We start from the raw sequence: 19,971 nt of genomic DNA on the forward strand, positions 1-19,971 counted from the left end.
GCAGAGTGAGAAGAGGAGTAGGAAGTGAGGTCAGGGAAGGAAAAGGTGAAGGAACAAGGGAAGGTCATCTGAGGCATTAGAGAGACTCTTCAGGGCTCCTGTAAACAGTTGTGCAGTGGACAAAGCACCTAAGCAATCAAGTGAATTGAGGCTGAAATCCAGCCTGCGCTCCACTCCCCTGCCCACGTACCCTAGTTTAGAGCTGCTTCCACTGAGAGCAAGGAGTGCTTATGTCTTATCCACAGCAATGTGCCATGGGGACCAGAAGGAGCCCTAGAACTTTAATTTCAGCTTTGAGAGTGAAAAGGGGAGCCACTGGGGGATTTTAAGCAAAGGAGTGCATGACCTGGCTTATATTTTACCAGGTTTGTTATAAAAGTATATGTTTGGTTTTGAAAAATAAAGATACTGCTTCCTATACGTCGAGAGACAAAAAATAGAAAGAGAGTAGCAGTGATTATTGGCATGACTGAGCACTTTGGAGTCCTCTTCTAGCTAAGGTTTTCTAGAAGTTTTATAAATCTTACTGAGGTTTATGACCATTTACAAAATATGATTTGTGTCATCATTTTAAAATTACTGTATTTTAACATATGCCTCGAAACCACTTGTATGATACTTCAAAAATAACACAAAAGAAATGTCTTGGGTATTGTGAGATATGGATCATAAAATCATAGAATTTAAGAGCTAGAAGGGAACTTAATAATCCAAGAATTGTTCCAGTTGGGTTTCTTTAAAATCCTAAACTCAACTCTTCATTTTAAATACAGCAAATCCGAGACTCTGAAAGGAAGGGGCAATATCACTTTCAAGGTCATGCAAATAATGTAGTTACGAATTATAAACATATACATCAAAATTTTTACTAACCTTCAAATATGATTTCCAAATATACATTACTTTTAAAAAAAAAATAGTTTGTTCCAAAAAGGATTTGAGGTTTACAGGTTTAAATAACAAATATAATTTACAGCCTAATTTATGAAAAGTGCTGCATGTGTGAAATGGTCTTGAGTGCTTTAAATTGGAAAGAAATAATCAAAGACTGAACTAAGGCTTTAGGTGTAATCTCATAATTTCCAAGATGTAAATTTTTCTATCAGGGAAAAGGTTCTCCAGTTTACTTTTAGTGTCAGTAATAATAATAATAATAATAATAATAATCCCTTATATATGCATGGTGCTTTCTAGTTTGCAACATCTTTTAATTTAGTATTTCATTTGAGTTTCACTGCATAGAAGAAAGTGTTATCTGTACTACAGGTATTAGGAAACTGAGTCACACAGAACTAAAGGAATTTGCCCGATGTGACATGGTAAGTTAGTAACGAAAGAAAGACTAGAAGCTGGGTCTACTGATTCCCAGTTTACTGTACTTTCCACTCTACTAAACTTCCCCTTCCTACTACATGTGTACTATGTTGGTTTTAAAATACAGATTGAGGCCGGGTGCAGTGGCTTATGCCTGTAATCCCAGTACTTTGGGAGGCCAAGGTAGGAGGGTTGCTTGAGCCCAGGAGTTTGAGACCAGGGTGGGTAACATAACCGGGCATGGTGGCACATCCCTATAGTCCCAGCCACTCAGGAAGCTGAGGTGGGAGCAGCACTGAGCCCAAGAGATGGAGGCTGCAGTGAGCTACAATTACACCACTGCACTCCAGCCTGGGTGACAGCAAGATCCTGTCTCAAAACACACACACACACAAAAACGAAAAACAGGTTGAGTGTTCTTTATCTGAACTGCTTGGGACCAGAACTATTTCAGATTTCAGATTTTTTTTTTTCCAGATTTTGGAACGTTTACATATATAAAATGATATTTCTTGGGGATGGGACTCAAGTCTAAACATGAAATTCATTTATGTTTCATATACACCTTCCTTTACACACAGCTTGAAAGTAATTTTACACAGTATTGTCAATAATTTTGTGCATGAAACAAAGTTTTGACTGTATTTTGATTGTGACCTGTCACATGAGGTCAGGGATGAAATTACCTCCCTGTGGCATCATGTCAGAGCTCAAAAACTTTCAGATTTGGGAGGCATTTCATATTTCAGATTTTCAGATTAGGGATCCTCAATGTGTAAAGACAAGTAGCACCACATTAAGGGATCTCTCTTTGCATTGGTCATCTTCAGGAAGTTCCTCTAACAAGAAAAAGTAAGTAGCTTCTAGAAACTGGAAGGCCATAATACACCTGGTAGAATTATTATGTCAAATTCACATTTTTAATCATATTAATGAATGTGATTTGTTGGTGTTCAGGTAATCCACCCATTTATCGTTTTTGGAAAGACAATCTTCAACATAAAGACAGCTCTGTACCTAACACTGGTACAGCACGTATGGTAGAAACAACTGCCTATGCTTTACTCACCAGTCTGAACTTGAAAGACATAAATTATGTTAACCCAATCATCAAATGGCTATCAGAAGAGCAGAGATACGGAGGTGGCTTTTATTCAACCCAGGTAACATTTCTTTGTCTTGTTTCATCTTCCTGTAGACATTTTTATTTTCTCCCACACCATACTCATCTGGCCTCCATGGATTTGTCCACCAAATGAGCATGCAATAGATATTAATAATGTCTAGAATTGGAGGACCCCTAGAGGTTATCTATGTCAACACTCTTATTATATAGAAGAGGAAATTAGCCCAGGGAGTTTCACTCGGGGAATTCATGGCAGAGCCAGAATCAGAACTCATGTCTCCTGACTTTAAGCCCAGTACCTCCTTCATTATTCTAAATCACCATGAAAGGCTAGTAAGGTTATTAGCAATTATATCATATCCTATGTAATAAATAGTGGTTGCCATGTAGACAAAGGTACTGATGCTCCTTCTCCACAACAAAATAAATAAAAAGTGAGAGAAATACTGATTGTTATATGTTAATCTATCTAGCTATTTAATGTAAACTCATTTGAGTATGTATTTTTATTACAACCAATTATTATGTAGTTGTATAATAAATGTTTATATTCAAAGTTTAGATTGAATGCTAATGTCTTCCCTGTTGCCTGGATGTTTAGATAATGATGGAGTGTGTATATTTATATACATAAAATTTAGATGTAGAGAGGGCCTTCAGTATTAATTTACTGACCATCTAATGTGTTTTATCTTGGGTACAATTATAGGGTTAGCAGAAAAGAGTGCCCTATTGATTAGCATTTGCCCCCTAGATATAGGCAGAGGGAATGGCCACATTGTTTAACATCTCTGATCTAGTCATGTTTCTCAGTTTTATAGATGAGAAAGATGAGGTCCAGAAAGATAAAGTTTATTCATTTATTCCTTCAACAAATATTTATGTACCTACTAAATGCAATGGATATTGCCTTAGTCCATTGTGTGTTGCTATAACAGAAAATGACACACTGGATAATTTATACTGGACAGAAATTTATTAGCTCATGGTTCTGGGTCCTAGGAAGTCCAAGATCAGGGGGCTGCACCTGATGAAGGCATTCTTGTTGCATTATTCCATGGTGGAAGGGCAAAGAGTAGATGGAGTGGGGGGTTGGTAGGAGTGGGGTATAAACTCATCCTTTTATAACAAATTCACTCTACAATAAGCAGCATTAATCCATTTATGAAAGTAGTACCCCCATGGCCCAAACACCTCCCATTAGGCCTCACCTCCTAACACTGCCACATTGGGGACCAAGCTTTCCAACACATGAACTTTGGGGGACACATTCAAACCACAGCAGGCATCAAGAAAAATATATTACCTACTTGCCTCATGAATCTTACATTGCAGTGGGGTAGGCTAACAATAAACTATAAATAAAAGCATTACAAATTGAGATGAGAGCTATAAAGGGCAAAAAGGGAACATTAAAACAGAGAATAATGGGAAAGGGGAGTTTATGGCCCTGTTGTGGAGATACTTAAGCTCAGACTAAAGGATGAGGAAGAGATAATCATGCAAAGACTCAGAGGAATTCTGCAAACAGTGACTTGCCTGAGGTTACATTTGCAGAACATATAGAGGACCCAGATCTGAGGCCACACTTCCTTCCTGCCCTTGCTAACAGCATCATCTTTATTGAGGAGGGAGAGACCTTTCTTCCACCTCCACAATGGGGCTCTTAACCAGTCTTACTGCGTCAGCTGGAGTTTCATCTCCAGACAATGCTGCCCTACCCCCCATAAAAAGGGCATTTGTAAATAGGGAGAACATCAATGAACTAAACGTATTTTTGTGCCTTGCTGATTGTTGACAGGACACAATCAATGCCATCGAGGGCCTGACAGAATATTCACTCCTGGTTAAACAGCTTCGCTTGAATATGGACATCGATGTCGCTTACAAGCATAAAGGTCCCTTACATAATTATAAAATGACAGACAAGAATTTCCTTGGGAGGCCAGTAGAGGTAAATGAAGAACTTTGTGTAGTATTTTACAATTGGCTGAGACCATTGAAATCATCTGTCCCACTCTTTATTTTATAAATCTATCTTTTCGCTACTTAAACATATATTGAGTGTCTGTTATGTCCTAAGCAGGGATGCCTGCTATATCCTGGGCACTGAGGATTCAAAAATAAAACACAGTCAGCATACTGCAGGGAGATTGTCATTTAGGCAGATAGTGAAAAATAAGAGTCTTGATAGGTACATGGAAGTACAGAGGGGCCCTCCTGATCCTGGCTGAAAGATGGGAGGAGTTTGTCAGACGTGTCCAGCTGTGTGGGTTAAATCCGAAAAAATCAGAATGAGTTAGCCAAGTGAAGAAAAAGGAAGAACATTCCAGACATAGATAACAGCACACAGAGCAGTACAGTGAGTGTAGGAGGGAAGGCATGTCTGGGAAGCTGCTAGTGGTTCCTTCTGGCCTTGGTCATACATGCAGACTGTGGCCAGGCTGGAGTCAGCCTTTAGGGTCCCCAGCTCCTTGCCCCATGTCCTTTGCTACTGCTGGATTTTTAAAGGTGGTAACTTTGATAGCTTATGAAAATTTCACAAAGAAAAGACATGTTGGAAAACTGGGTTCTCTATTAATATTAGCTGCCCACATATAGCTGCTAATACATATTTTTCTAATTACTGTGTTTGCATTATTTTAAAGTATACTTAAATGTACAGTAATTGGAAATAGTCCTCACTGTTGAAATCTTTCACAAATTGGTGTTTGTTAAAAGTAAACAAGTATGAGAAATATATATATATTTTTTTGAGATGGAGTTTCGCTCTTGTTGCCCAGGTGGGAGTGCAATGGTGCAACCTCAGCTCACTGCAACCTCCGTCTCCCGGGTTCAAGCAATTCTTCTGCCTCAGCCTCCCAAGTAGGTGGGATTACAGCGCCTGCCACCACACCCAGCTCATTTTTTGTATTTTTTGTAGATACGGGATTTCACCATTTGGCCAGACTGGTCTCAAACTCCTGACCTCTGGTGATCCACTCGCCTTGGCCTCCCAAAGTGCTGGAATTACAGGCGTGAGCCACCATGCTCAGTGGAGAAATAAAATTTAATGCAAAAATTGCAAACTGGTGGCCCATATTAAAAAAAAAGGATATGGATATAAACATAGACATAGATATATGCCAACATTTAAAGATCCAGAGATTTCAAATAAAAATCTGATTCCCAACTTCCCTTGATAAACCAAAAGACCTGGCAGCAAGGCACTGGGCATTGGCACGGCTTCTGCAATTTACTGCAGTCCCCACCAGTCACAGGACATATGCATGTGCATTTATGTTCATACCTGCTTTGTGCCCAGGCCTCTGCAGGCATTTGTGCTTGTGGTCCCTAGTTTGGGAATATGTCTTCTTTCCCTGGGATCATTTAGAGTTCACCAGAGATTCATGTTCTGAGTCTGAGCTCTAAAGAGGATCTCTTGACCTTCCAGCTACCTGAGGTAGCTGGAATTATTCTTTTCTATAGGGATAATGCTGTAAGAGGCCTCTTGTCATCCTAGCAAAATTTAAACCTTAGCCTAGGATGCTGCTTCCACGTAACACCTGGGCTGTTATGATCCAGTGTGGAATTTTCTACTCCAGCATTTCCTGAAATGTGTTCCATGAAAGAGTGTTAGGTGGTTGAGTGTGCATGAAAAACTCTAGCTTAAATGAAGTTAAACAAGTTTTTAAATCCAGAATTCCTCTGTTCTGTAATGTGTATGTGATTAAGTGTGGTGACTCTGGGCGTGAAAAGCGACAGAGGCAGGGAACAGTGCACAGCATTTCCCAAACTTACTTGTCATGCATGCTTTTCACATGCAGTATCTCAAGACACTCGTTTTCCAGCAAATGCTGCTATATTCTATCAGGGAGAACAAGAACGTTGACCTACTTTCCTACATTTACTAAAATTTGAAAGAAGGATTGAGAAACTTTAACATATGCCCAATCCCTCTTGCATTATTGTGCTAAGCAAAGGAAAGGGGAGGCTTGGAATAAAGGAAGTGCCAACTCCTCGGGCTCAAAATTATCTCTCCCCTACTTTCCACAAATAAAGGAGCATTTGGATGACAAAGTTCCTCTGGACAGGAGAATGAGTTAACTCCATTTATGTCTTCACTTTCCTACTAGCAGAGTGGGAAGAAGAGCAGCAGCAACGAAGGATTTGGCAGGCTTGAGTGGGGTGCCAGTGGTTTGGGGTGGGGACCAGGGGTTTCTGCAAACAAAGGCCATGACAAGTGGAAAAGATAAATCATCAAGAGATGGAAAAAGGGTGCAAAGGAGGAACTCAGAGAGGACCAAAGATAGATGCACCCACTTTCAAGTTATGTGGAGATTCCCTGCTCTGGGTTCTGATGAAAATGATCTCCATTGGCATACAGGATACTGATTCCTGAGCTAGGCACAGAAAGGAATTTATTCAGTTGGCAAAAGGAGATGAAGATCCAGATTTACCATAGCCATATGTAAATGAAAATGTAACCAGAAGTGACCTCTGACATGCTGCTTTTGTTGGTTCACTCAGGAGATCTCAGACATCTTATTTACATGTAGAAGGGAAAGGGGAAATACTAGCCTTGTTTAGCACCTGCCATGGGCATAGAATTTTCAGTGTCTCATCCAGTTACTCTCAGAGGAGATCTGAGAGAGGAGGCTGGTAGGTGTCAGCTCACTTTTCATAGCTCTATCCTCCCTCCCTATCAAATGATGAAAGAAAGCATGTTTTCTCTATTATCTTTCCAGGTGCTTCTCAATGATGACCTTGTTGTCAGTACAGGATTTGGCAGTGGCTTGGCTACGGTGCATGTAAGTATTTAATTGATATCCAATAACGAATTATGTGTCTATTTGTACTAAGTAAGCATTTTGGGGGATTTATGTGTTATTCATAAAGGCTTGTTTCTTCATTTTAGCCACTTGGCAGTTGCAATTTTTTTTCTTTTTTCTTTTTTTTTTTTAAATGGAGTCTCACTCTGTCACCCAGGCTAGAGTGCACTGGTGCAATCTTGGCTTACTGCAACCTCCACCTCCCAGGTTCAAGCAATTCTCCTGCCTCAGCCTCCCAAGTAGGTGGGATTACAGGCACATGCCACTAGGCCCGGCTAATTTTTTTTATTTTTAGTAGAGACGGAGTTTCACCATGTTGGCCAGGCTGGTCTCAAATTCCTGACCTCAACTGATCCATCCATATTGACCTTCCAATGTGCTGGGATTACGGGAGTGAGCCACCATGCCTGGCTGGCAGGTGCAAATTTTTCCAGGCTGTTTAAGTATGTTCATGCATTCTTAAATTACATGTTCTGAGCATGAATTAACATCCTATTAATAATTTTAATCACATTTTTATCTTTAGTACATTCATTCCTTCAAGGACTGTTGTAAGTTTACATGGGGGAGGAGAGATTGTCCACTTTTCTGCCACTTCTGGTTGGTGTCAATGTATCTACTTCTGGCAGCACCTCTGCCCATTCACACACACCTGTAATTTGCTGTTTGCCATTATGGTGTGTGGCTGGAAGAAACCCACACTCCTTAGCCTTGTGGTGTTGTGTGTAAAATTAAAGTGGAAAGGTTCAAGAACAAGAACCTTGGGAACTCTCCTGTAGAGTAAGGTGCCCAGATTTGACGCATGGAATTTAGACCAAGATTCTGACCGGCCAGAAGTCATTTTTTGCTTATTTTGGGCCTCTCAGGTTTAGATTATGGAGTTTGCTTAGAGTCCAGCTGCTGGAAAAGTGAGTCACTAATGTACACCATTTGTGCTGGGTTATGAAAATGATTCTTCGAGCATCCCATCTGCAGCAGCAGTGTTGCCATAATACCTTTGTCACCTTCCCACTTTAAATAGACTCTTCTTGCTTACTTGTCCCCAATGTAGGTAACAACTGTAGTTCACAAAACCAGTACCTCTGAGGAAGTTTGCAGCTTTTATTTGAAAATTGATACTCAAGATATTGAAGGTAAAACAGCAGGATTTACCCTGCAATTTTGGCTAAAAATAAAGCATGTTTATACATAGAGAGTTTCTCTGATTAGGAAAATGTGCTTACTCAAAAGCAAAATTTCTTGATCAAATACTTTAGCAGGTTGACATCCAAGTAAATTTTTTACATTAGATATATTTTTTACAATAGATATAACTCTTTAATATAGTTGGAAGCTAATATTAAATAGTAATAACTAAGCTAAATGTATTTGCTATTGATCAATAAATTGTTTTGACTGACTATGTTACTTTTAAAGAGTGTAGCTAGTTGTAAAGCCACATTAAGGTCTAATTCCAGAACCCAGCATTTCTGTGACTTTTGTGTTAACCTTCCAATCTAGGACCTTGAATTCCCTTATCACCCTGTTAGTTTTCCATCCCTTAGCCTTTCTGTATTCCAAGGGGTCCAGCAAATGAACATTTCTCTGCCTCCATCTTTAACTTAGTCTCTCCTGTACTTACCATTCTTTCTTTAAATTTATCCCCGGCCCTTTTTTTTTTAACCCAAGGCCCTCACATCCCTCTGCTGGTTGGTTCTCCCTTCCTGGTCCAAAAGCAAGTCCACTTGCACACTCCAGTCCTCCTCCTCTCCCCATTGCCTCCAGGGTCAGAATGAATGCTGCTGCCTCTGCCCTGATATTTTCCATCTATGGCTCAGAAGCCTGTTCCTACAGGAAACTTCCCAACTACCAGCAAATCAAGGCATCTGCTCTTCCTCCCTCCAACATCCCCCAAACATATTACCAATACATATTTATCTTTAATAATTTCTTCCTTAAATTATAAGTTATTTGACAGTGGTGAACTGTTAATTATTTAAAGACTTTAATTATTTAAATTAATTATTTAAATACTTCCTGGTATTGTCAATAGCCATGAATTTCCATTAGAACCGCTGAAAGTATCTAAACTTCCAAATCACAAATCATTTTTAAGTGTGTTCAGAGATCTGTTCATTAATGATTCTGTTCTGACACGTTCCAAAGCAGCTGAAAACAGTTTACTCATATTTGTCTGTTTGCTTTCTTGTTGCGTATGCCAGCGTCCCACTACAGAGGCTACGGAAACTCTGATTACAAACGCATAGTAGCATGTGCCAGGTGAGCCCATTTCCACAAAAGTGAGTATAGACTCCAAGTTCTCATTTTTGTTTTAGTATTGTTTCTTTATATATTTTCAAATTTTAGTATGCCCAGAAGATACAAAATTGTTCAATTGTTTAAAAATGCAGAACACATGTATTCTTAAATAGCTACTTACCATAAAAAACAGCCTTGGTTTTGCTCAGAATAGTTTTCTCTCTCATTTTGTCTTCTGATTCAAACAGTATAATATTAATTTTTTCTTTCTTTCAGAGGGATAGAGATGTGATTAAAAAAAAAACGGAAAAAATATAAAAGATTCTCTCAAAAACAGTTCCTACTCTCTTACTTAGAAAAATCACACTTACCTAACAAAATCCCTGGCCATTATCAGCTAGACTCTCAACTCAACCTGCACATTGACGTCAGCTGGAGAACTCTTAGAGATGTCCAAATGTCCCGTGCTCCAGAGGTCATTCTAATGGTAGCCAGGGTTGAGAACCATTGACGTTAAACCCTCTCCTGACTAAGTTTCCTGTTATTGCTAGGTAACAATTTATTGCAAACGTAATGGTTTAAACCAACACAGTTTTACTATCTTGCAATTCTAGAGGTGAGAAGTCCTAAAATCAAGGAGTTGGGTAGGGCTGTATTCCTTCTGGAAGCTCTAGAATTTGTTTGCCTATTCCAGATTCTAGAGACTCCCTGTGTTCTTTGGCTTGTGGCCCCTGTCTGTCTTCAATACAAGTGTCACAGCATCTTCCAATCTCTCTCTGACTGTGACCCCTGCTTCCATCATCACACCTCCTTCTCTGACTCTCCTGCTTCCCTTCCTCATAAAGATTCTTGTCTTTACATTAGACCTACACAAATAACCCCCATCTCAAATCCTTAATTTAATCACACCTGTAAAGTTCTCTTTGCCACATAAGGTAACATATTCACAGGTTCAGGGGATTAGAACATGGACATCCTTGGGGGCCATTATTCTGCTTACCACAGCCACCATCCTAAAATGTTTATGAAAGTGTAGGTTTTTTGCCAGGTACGGTGGCTCATACTGTAATCCCAACACTTTGGAAGGCCAAGGAGAGAGGATTGCTTGAGCCCAGGAGTTCAAGAATAGCCTGGGCACCATAGCCAGACCCCATCTCTATAGCAAATTTAAAAAATTAGCCAGACGTGGTGGCACGCACCTGTAGTCCCAGCTACTTGGGAGGCTGAGGCAGGAGGACTGCTTGAGCCCAGGATGTTGAGGTTGCAGTGAGCTGTGACCATGCCACTGTACTCCCACCTGGATGGATGAAAAAGGAGCCCCTGTCTCCAAAAAAAAAAAAAAAAAAGGAAAAGAATATGTAGGTATTTGAAAATATATATATACTTTTGGCTTTGGCGATCACACAGTGTGATCAGATAGTGGTAGAGCCAGGACTGTAACACAGACTTCTTCCCTGATCTTTCCATCGTCCCTCAATCCTTTCTATTGTGTTCTATTTTCTTAACTCTTGTATTATCAATAACAGTGATATCTATGGATGGCATTTTGCTGATTTTACTTATAATCACGCACCCACTGTGGATAACATGGAAATTCAATAGTGTTGTGCAAAAGATGAGAGCTGAGAAGGACCTTAGGGATGATATCATAATCCTCTTGTTTTGGAAATGAAAAAACTAAGACCCAAAGAAATAAAGTCGCCTGCCAAATGCTCACAGAGTTAGAGGCAGAGCCAGGGGCTCAAATCCCCAGCCTCTGATGTTCAATCCAGTATCTAAACCGTCTCTTTTTTTTTTTTTTCAGATATAGTTTCACTCTGTCATGCAGGTTGGAGTGCAGTGGCCTGATCTTGGCTCACTACAACCTCTGCCTCCCGGATTTGGGAGATTCTCCTTCCTCAGCCTCCTGAGTAGCTGGGATTACAGACACACAACACCACACCCAGCTAATTTTTTTATTTTTAGTAGAGATGGGGTTTCACCATGTTGGCCAGGCTGGTCTCGAACTCCTGACCTCATGTGATCTGCCCACCTCAGCCTCCCAAAGTGCTGAGATTACAAGCCTAAACCACCATGCTCAGCCTAAACCACCTCTTTCAATCAGTGTAATCTAAGACCACGAATCCCAAGGAAAAGCACATTATTTCTCCCTGCTTCCCTCCCAGCTGTTTCCCAGCCTTCTCTATCTCCCAAGCCCAATCGCTTCCTAGGATTCCTTCACTATTCAGTCCTATTTCCTTCCTCATCAGCATTTCTTCCTTCCAGCATTTCCTACTTCCTTCTGTGGCCAGTCCCTGCTCTCTGTTCCCACTCAAACATCTTTCCTCATTCCCTAACGTCTTTCCAGTAAGGTCACCCTTTCCCAGGCAGCTTCTTTCCTCCTGAATGCCATTCCTACCCTTGGTCACCTACCAGCTGGGGAGGAGCATGATCACAGTTACCTTTAAATTTGTAACAGTTGTCAAAGGGAAGTGTAAGGAAACTTCTGGGCAGAGCTCGAATCAGTGCCTGGGACCCTACAGGGAGGCATCTGGACTTGCCATGAAGAAGAGCTCTCTGATAGGGTGAGACACCTGTGGGATAGCCTCTGCCAGTAAGAACTCCAGTGACCTTCAGGACATCAGCTTACTTCTCTGATCCTCTTCTATGAAGCAAAGATACTGCACTACCTTATCTCCAGTTTTCTGCCGGTTCTAATTGTCCACAATTCTGCCGTACAGAAAAAGGCTGTTATCAAAAACTCGTTCATTTGACTTCATTGGCAGGAGGCCTAATTCCAGATTATCAATATACAAAAGAAAGCAAGGAGAAATGCAATCTTGAATAGTCTATCCTTTGGTTTTTACAAATTGGGGACAAAATGTTCCAGAAAGGCGAGTGGAATATGCTTTTGGCTCTGTTGACATTGAAGTTAGGTTGGGTAAATTCCAAAAGGAACTGTGTAGTACTTATTCATGTAAGAACTTCTTTGCCTTCAAATATTCTCTCTCCTGATTAAAAAATGCCAGCATGAAGTTTCTGTGTTCAGAGGGTCTCTTTCGTGTATTTACCTTTTTACAACCTCTCTGTTGTATTCCTAAGAAAAGAAAAACAGGATTTCATTTCCCTCGCAACAAAATGCCTTTGGGGAAGATTGCTGGTTTTGGCAGCAGGCAAAGGGCTTCTTGAAAGGAGGATTTCTGTTCCACCATTGAAACAGTCTCCATGGCAACCAGTCATCAAGACTCCAGCAACCTTTTCATAGACACTCTCCACTCTGGAGGCCCTTTTCCATCCTGCTGACAAAGTGTTTGCATCTGTGAGCAAGAGTTCTCTGCTTCTAGCCATCCAATTAGCAAGATGTTCAGATGTCACATTAGAGTTCCAAATGTTTTATATTCTGTTCTAAATTGTTAATTTGGTGGAGAATAGGGTTAAATTTTTATGAGTCAGATATTTTAGAATACTTTTCATTATTGTGGCAAATATTACATCTATAACTTCTATTGGGGACTGCTTTTATTTATTTATTTATTTTTGAGGCAGAGTCTTGCTCTGTTGCCCAGGCTGGAGTGCAGTGGTGCGATCTCAGCTCACTGCAACCTCTGCCTCCCAGCCTCAAGCGATTCTCGTGCTTCAGCCTCTTAAGTAGCTGGGATTACAGGTGTGTGCTACCACACCCAGCTAATTTTTGTATTTTTAGTAAAGAAAAGGTTTCACCATGTTGGCCAGGCTGGTCTCGAACTCCTGGCCTCAACTGATCCGCCTCAGCCTCTCAAAGTGCTGGAATGACAGGTGTGAGCCACTGCGTCCAGCCGGGACTGTGTTATATATGCTCTATGAGGTGTCATTGAGGAAAAGATATGCCCTGACCCCTCACTTACTTGCATAGTGTCTCCCCTTCCACCAACATTCATACCTATAGGTGAGATAAATTCATTTTCCCTGTTATGAAGCTGTCTTTTAATTTCTTCCTTTAATCCTGTCTGCTCTCCCAAGCTTCACTCTCAAACATCCAGCTGCCTCTCAAGCATCTTGAGGTGAGGTTGGAACCTGAAATCAACTTTTGAAGAACCACACTCCCTCTGTCTCTGCCCTAGCCTCAGCCCCGCCAGCCTGTCTCTTTTATGTCTTCTAACATCTCTTAATGGTAGCTGTAAGCCTCTGCCACCCAAAACCAAAGCCTGGGAATTATAAAGATAAATTTAAAATACAAGCTTATACTTCTTCACAGTTAATTTTACAAATAAGAAAATGATCTTAGAAGGGGGAAATGATTTGTGGGAATCTCAGAACTGGAATAAAACCCAAGTTTCCTGATTCTCCATTTCAGTATTCTTTTCTCTCTTACAAAACAAAAGCAAAACAAAACCCTCCCATTGTGCCCTTTTTGCATTTCTCCTTAACTTCCTTCTAGCAGAATTCCTACTGAAAGGATAGTCCTTGAAACATTTTCTACATAAAGTAGCTATTATGGGAAATTTAGAAAATAGAGAAAAGCATGAAAAAGAAAAGAGATAATCGCTTATAATCTCACCATCCAGAGAAAGTAGCTACTAATATTTAGTGGGTTCTTTTGTTTGTTGGTTTGTTTTTAAAGAGGGAGTCTCGCTCTGTCACCCAGGCTGAAGTGAAGTGGTGTGATTTCGGCTCACTACAACCTCTGCCTCCCAGGTTCAAGCAATTCTCCTATAGCTGGCATTACAGGCGTGTGCCACCATGCCTGGCTAAATTTTTTTGTATTTTTAGTAAAGACGGAGTTTCACCATGTTAGCCACGCTGGTCTTGAACTCCTGACCTCAAGTGATCCGCCTGCCTCGGCCTCCCAAAGTGCTGGGATTACAGGCATGAGCCACCATGCCTGGCCTTACTGTATTTTCTTCCAGCTTTTCCTGGACATGTTTATTGAATCTCTTTTCAACATACAACTAATTTTTTCCCTTGGAATATGCTTCATTAGAAAATAAACTAACGTGAGAATCCAAAGACCTGGATTCTTCTGCGGCTCTGCATGAATTAGCTGTGTGACCTTGAACCAGTGCCTTACTCTCATCCTGAGTTTCCCCAGCTAGTTAGCTTGGTGTGGATGACTTCTGTGTTCCAGTAGAGTGGTTCATTGAGATTATTGATCAAGTGAGGAAAGAGAATAGATGACTCAAAGATCTCCTGCAACTCTAAAGTCAGAGATTTTAACCCATACATTGTAGAAAAGTAAATAAATGGAGACCCAAATTTAGAAATTAAGGTCTACTAAGGAACAGTGTCCTTTCTTAAAGAATCTTATTCACTTGTTTATTACATTTTCTAACCTCTTTTTTATTTTAGCTACAAACCCAGCAGGGAAGAATCATCTTCCGGATCCTCTCATGCAGTGATGGACATCTCCTTGCCTACTGGAATCAATGCAAATGAAGAAGACTTAAAAGTTGTATGTGTTTTCTTTTAAATCATGTGAATTCTTTGATTTCTTTTCTGAATTATTTTATAGACAATTTTACTTTCTTTCATTTTAATATACAACTTGCATAGAATCACCCAGAATATTCTCTGTTTTTTGTTTTTGTTTTTGTTTTGAGATGGATTTTCACTCTTGTTGCCCAGGCTGGAGTGCAAAGATGCGATCTTGGCTCACTGCAACCCTGCCTCCCGGGTTCAAGTGATTCTCCTGCCTCAGCTTCCCGAGCAGCTGGGATTACAGGCATGCACCACCACGCCTGGCTAATTTTTTTTGTAGTTTTAGTAGAGACGAGGTTTCACCATGTCAGTCAGGTTGGTCTCCAACTCCTGACATCAGGGTGATCCACTGACTTTGGCCTCCCAAACTGCTGGGATTACAGGTGTAAGCCACCAGGCCTGACCAGAATATTCCTTTCAAAACATAATTAACCTAAGTTTTGATTTATCAAAGTGAAACAGAAGCATACACTAGCATGCTCTGAAAAATATGAGTTTATATGCTAATGTGTTCAGACTTTTTCAAGAAGAGGAATTGCTCTTCAGTTTCTTTGAACAACAGATCACATCCCTGCGATGTGACATCTCATTAACAGGTGAATGCATTTAAACAAAAAGATAATGAAATGAAATTCAAGCTTCTCTCTTTTCCCCCTTAGCTTGTGGAAGGGGTGGATCAGCTATTCACTGATTACCAAATTAAAGATGGACATGTTATTCTGCAACTGAATTCGGTAAGTTCCACCTCCAACCATTTTTCCTTTACTATTACTATTCAAAATATACAGGCTGAAAGATTATAAATACCATCTCTCCGTAATTTCCTTAAATCCTTGAATTTGTTAAACAGATCCCCTCCAGTGATTTCCTTTGTGTACGATTCCGGATATTTGAACTCTTTGAAGTTGGGTTTCTTAGTCCTGCCACTTTCACAGTGTATGAATACCACAGACCAGGTAATCAACTCCATGCTAACATTTCTTCAGAAGAATACTTGGTATTCTTTACAGAACATTTAGAAATCCACTAGAATCCTGTAAATTTTATGTATTGCATCTCTTAGGGACCACTCTTCATAAAAGTCCCAATTTGAACATTCAAACTACTGCATACAAAATATTGTACATAAACTACTTCTTGACATTGAGCAGACCATTTCACCTCAGTCCTCAGTTTCTTCATTTTTAAAATAACTGGATTGTAGTGCCTCCAACTTCAATATTCTTTGCCTCAGGTTTATCTACGGTGTTCACAGATAAATCATCTCTCTCCTTTTGAGAGAAACCAACTCAATTCCCCCAGAACAACTTCTAGCCCATCTATATTCTTGTTACACTTTGCAGATAGCTCTGTTATAGCAGCTGTCAGATTGCATTCAATTATTTGTATGTCTTTCTCATCAACTCCAGGGTGTTTTCATTCTTGTGTCCCTAGTATATAATGCAGTGTCAAGTATAGAATGTGAACTCAATAAACATTTATGAATGAGTAATACCACATTTGACTACTCAGCCACTTTTGAGAATGTTATGTGATTGGAGAGCTTATTGGTTCACAAGACAGATGACTCCACCTTGGGCAGTTCTACTTGTTAGAAAATTCTTAAAGTGAACCAAAACTCTGACACCCATTCATTCTAGTTTTATATTCTGAAATCACATAGAACATACATAGTCCCTCTTCTCCTTGAGATAGATATATAGAGTTACATAGATATATGCTTTTCTTCCCTTGTCCACCCTAAACAATTCCAACTCTTTCAAAAGATCCTCATGCAACATAATTTATTTTCCTGTTACTTATAGAAACATAAAATATTTTATTTCTGAGAAACGAGTGTTTCAAGCACAGAACTAAGCTAAAAAGGGGAGATCTTTCTGAGGGTAGAGGAACCCTTCCCAGGACAGCCAATTCATAATTTCACCTCCCTGGGCTTTAACTATAAAAAGAAGGATTTAGAATAAGCAATCTCTGAGGCTTCATGTAAGAGACTCGCCAATTAGTACATGTGTTGTTCTTCAATCAAACCACTTCTGTTAACCACACTTTCGTTGCCACAGATAAACAGTGTACCATGTTTTATAGCACTTCCAATATCAAAATTCAGAAAGTCTGTGAAGGAGCCACGTGCAAGTGTGTAGAAGGTAAACTTTATTTAACATGTTTAGGCTGCATGGTTATTTAAAGCAGTCATTCATAACTTGAGGTTAATCTGGGGGACACTGTTTGGTAAACTGTTCTTTCTCAGAAGTAGAAATGCTATCTCAACTAATTGAAAGTTAATGATTCCTGAGCATTGTAAAACTACGTTTTCACAGTTCCTGAACAACCTGATAGTTCATGCTGTACAGAGGCAGGGAAACATCATCGAGATGGTTGTTGGATATTATAGGGACAACATGATGTGAAATTTTACTTTCACCTAGTCTTTTTAACATACAGGACCAGAGGCTCAGGACTGAACCACTAGCTTCTGTTTCTTTTCTCTTTTACTTCCCAGTTAATGGAATTCTATTTATTGTCCAGTTCCATTTAGTCTTTTGTAAATCAAAGAAAGCCTTCTTGGCCAAGGAAAAGATCCAGAACTCACCAGTAATCAACAGCTGGCTCCATAAGGGTCTGAGTTAGTTTTGGTTTTTTCAAAATCCTCAATAGCTACACATTTTCTAGGTACTTATTGTGCCATTTTATGGCTATATATCAGTCACATTATCATTCTGGGTCCTTTGAAGGACTTCTGATTATACTCAAAATGGAAAAATTTCCCCCTTTCATCAAGGGAAGCACATACATTTCTAAGGACCTGAATGTGGAGTAGCCACACAGTCTAACAATAAGTCTTATGCCAGGGGTGTCCAGTCTTTTGGCTTCAATGGGCCACACTGGAAGAAGAATTTTCTTGGGCCATACATAAAATACACTAACACTGACAATAGCTAATGAGCTAAAACAAAAATCACAAGAAAATCTCATAAAATTTTAAGAAAGTTTACGAATTTGTGTTGTGCCACATTCAAAGCTGTCCTGGGCTGTGTGCAGCCCTCGGGCCATGGGTTCAACAAGCTTGTGACTTATGCTCAAGATTTTGTTTTTTGTTTGTTTTGTTTTTGCTTTATGTAATGTTTCGCTTTATGAAAGAAAAGAAAATGGGCGGGTCTTAGAAATCTGAGATTTGTAAGGTTTTATTGGGTTGTCTCTGGGTTCATGAGAAACTGTGTTTACTCCTAGAAAGAGTGTCTACTTCTTTACATTAACCTTAGTTTTACCAATTTTCACAAAATCCAGCTGATTGTGGGCAAATGCAGAAAGAATTGGATCTGACAATCTCTGCAGAGACTAGAAAACAAACAGCATGTAACCCAGAGATTGCATATGGTGAGTTCAAAAGTTCAATATAGCTCCTTTAAACATGAAATTTTATGAAAACGTGTTCAGTTAGAAAGATAAAAAACTTTACATAGTGATTATATGGATACAACATTCCATGTGATCCCCTGAAGGAAAATGCCATCGATTTTTAGCACTAACATGAAAAGTTTTTTATTCCCCAGCAAAGAAATGTGATTTTCATTATAAATAATAGAAGTGACATGTATACCCAGCCAAGATACTTTCCTCTAATAGATCTTTTTCAATTAAAGGCACTAAAACATAGTCAAAGGGAACTTTTGAGAAGCCACAGAGGTATAAGATTTCAGTTCCGGCCAGGCGCGGTGGCTCAAGCCTATAATCCCAGCACTTTGGGAGGCCGAGACGGGCGGATCACGAGGTCAAGAAATCGAGACCATCCTAGCTAACATGGTGAAACCCCGTCTCTACTAAAAAATACAAAAAAACTAGCTGGGGGTGGTGGCGGGCGCCTGTAGTCCCAGCTACTCGGGAGGCTGAGGCAGGAGAATGGCGTAAACCCGGGAGGCGGAGCTTGCAGTGAGCTGAGATCCGGCCACTGCACTCCAGCCTGGGCGACAGAGCGAGACTCCGTCTCAAAAAAAAAAAAAAGATTTCAGTTCCGTACTCTTCCAATTGATAGACCAGAGGCAGAGGCAAAGGTGGTTTAGGGGAGTTGGTTTTAAAAAATCTCTTAAGTGTAAAATATAAATACCAAATAATTTTTAATATATTCAGAATTGCAATCCATGTTTGAGACATTCTCCATTTCAAAAAGCGAATCTCAATCCTTCTAGTTGTCCAGAGCTCAGAACTAAATTAGTGTTCAAGTTCAGTTGCAGCCTTGTCTCAGTTCCTGATAAAATTAGCTCCTTTGTTTTCTATTCAGTTTTTGATGTTTATTGCTGGCATTTTTTGAAGAGAGAGAGCATATCGTATACTATCTCAAATCATTTTTTCATTTTGAAATTGGAAGGGTGGAGCCGGGCACGGTGGCTCATGCCTGTAATACCAGCACTTTGGGAGGCCGAGTTGGGTGAATCACCTGAGGTCAGGAGTTCAAGACCAGCCTGGGGCGAACATGGCAAAACCCTGTCTCTACTAAAAATACAAAAATTAGCCAAGCATATTGGTGCGTGCCTGTGCAAATAGTGATAATCCTCTGTTACATTTTTTTTTTTTTTGACAGGGTCTCACTCTGTCACTCAGTCTAGAGTGCAATGGCTCACTGCAATCTCCCCACCTCCCAGGCTCAAGTGATCCTCCTACCTCAGCCTCCCAAGTAGCTAGGACTACAGGCACCAGCCATCAATGCACATCTAATTTTTGTATTTTTTGAAGAGACAGGGTTTTGCCTTGTTGCCCAGGCTGGTCTAGAACCCGTGAGCTCAAAGTGATCTGCCCGCCTCAGCCTCCCAAAGTGCTGGGACTACAGGCATGAGCCACCGGGTTCATGAGAACCTGTGAGCTCAAAGTAATCCCAGCTACTCAGGAGGGTGAGGCAGGAGAATCGCTTGTACCCAGGAGAAGGAGGTTGCAGTGAGCCAAGATCATGCCACTGCATTCCAAACTGGGCAACACAGCGAGACTCTGTCTCAAAAAAAAAAAAAAAAAAAAAAAAAAAAAAAAAAAAAAAAAAAAAAAAAATTGGAAGGGGGTTAT

At 40.1% G+C, this 19,971-nt stretch overlaps 1 protein-coding gene across 1 annotated transcript in view; it reads left to right on the forward strand.

Annotated features, from left to right (window-relative positions):
- Positions 1-19,971, forward strand: part of C5 (complement C5) — a 112,051-nt gene that overhangs the window by 83,771 nt on the left and 8,309 nt on the right. The window contains exons 29-38 of the mRNA XM_017884218.1: positions 2,272-2,477; positions 4,242-4,394; positions 7,168-7,230; positions 8,303-8,384; positions 9,453-9,510; positions 14,794-14,896; positions 15,582-15,656; positions 15,773-15,878; positions 16,983-17,066; positions 18,208-18,297. Coding sequence (XP_017739707.1) covers positions 2,272-2,477; positions 4,242-4,394; positions 7,168-7,230; positions 8,303-8,384; positions 9,453-9,510; positions 14,794-14,896; positions 15,582-15,656; positions 15,773-15,878; positions 16,983-17,066; positions 18,208-18,297 — 1,020 coding nt within the window. The remainder of the gene's footprint in view (positions 1-2,271; positions 2,478-4,241; positions 4,395-7,167; positions 7,231-8,302; positions 8,385-9,452; positions 9,511-14,793; positions 14,897-15,581; positions 15,657-15,772; positions 15,879-16,982; positions 17,067-18,207; positions 18,298-19,971) is intronic.

Source organism: Rhinopithecus bieti, unplaced genomic scaffold (assembly GCF_001698545.2).
Source record: "Rhinopithecus bieti isolate Rb0 unplaced genomic scaffold, ASM169854v2 scaffold_13710, whole genome shotgun sequence".
Lineage (NCBI taxonomy): Eukaryota > Metazoa > Chordata > Mammalia > Primates > Cercopithecidae > Rhinopithecus > Rhinopithecus bieti.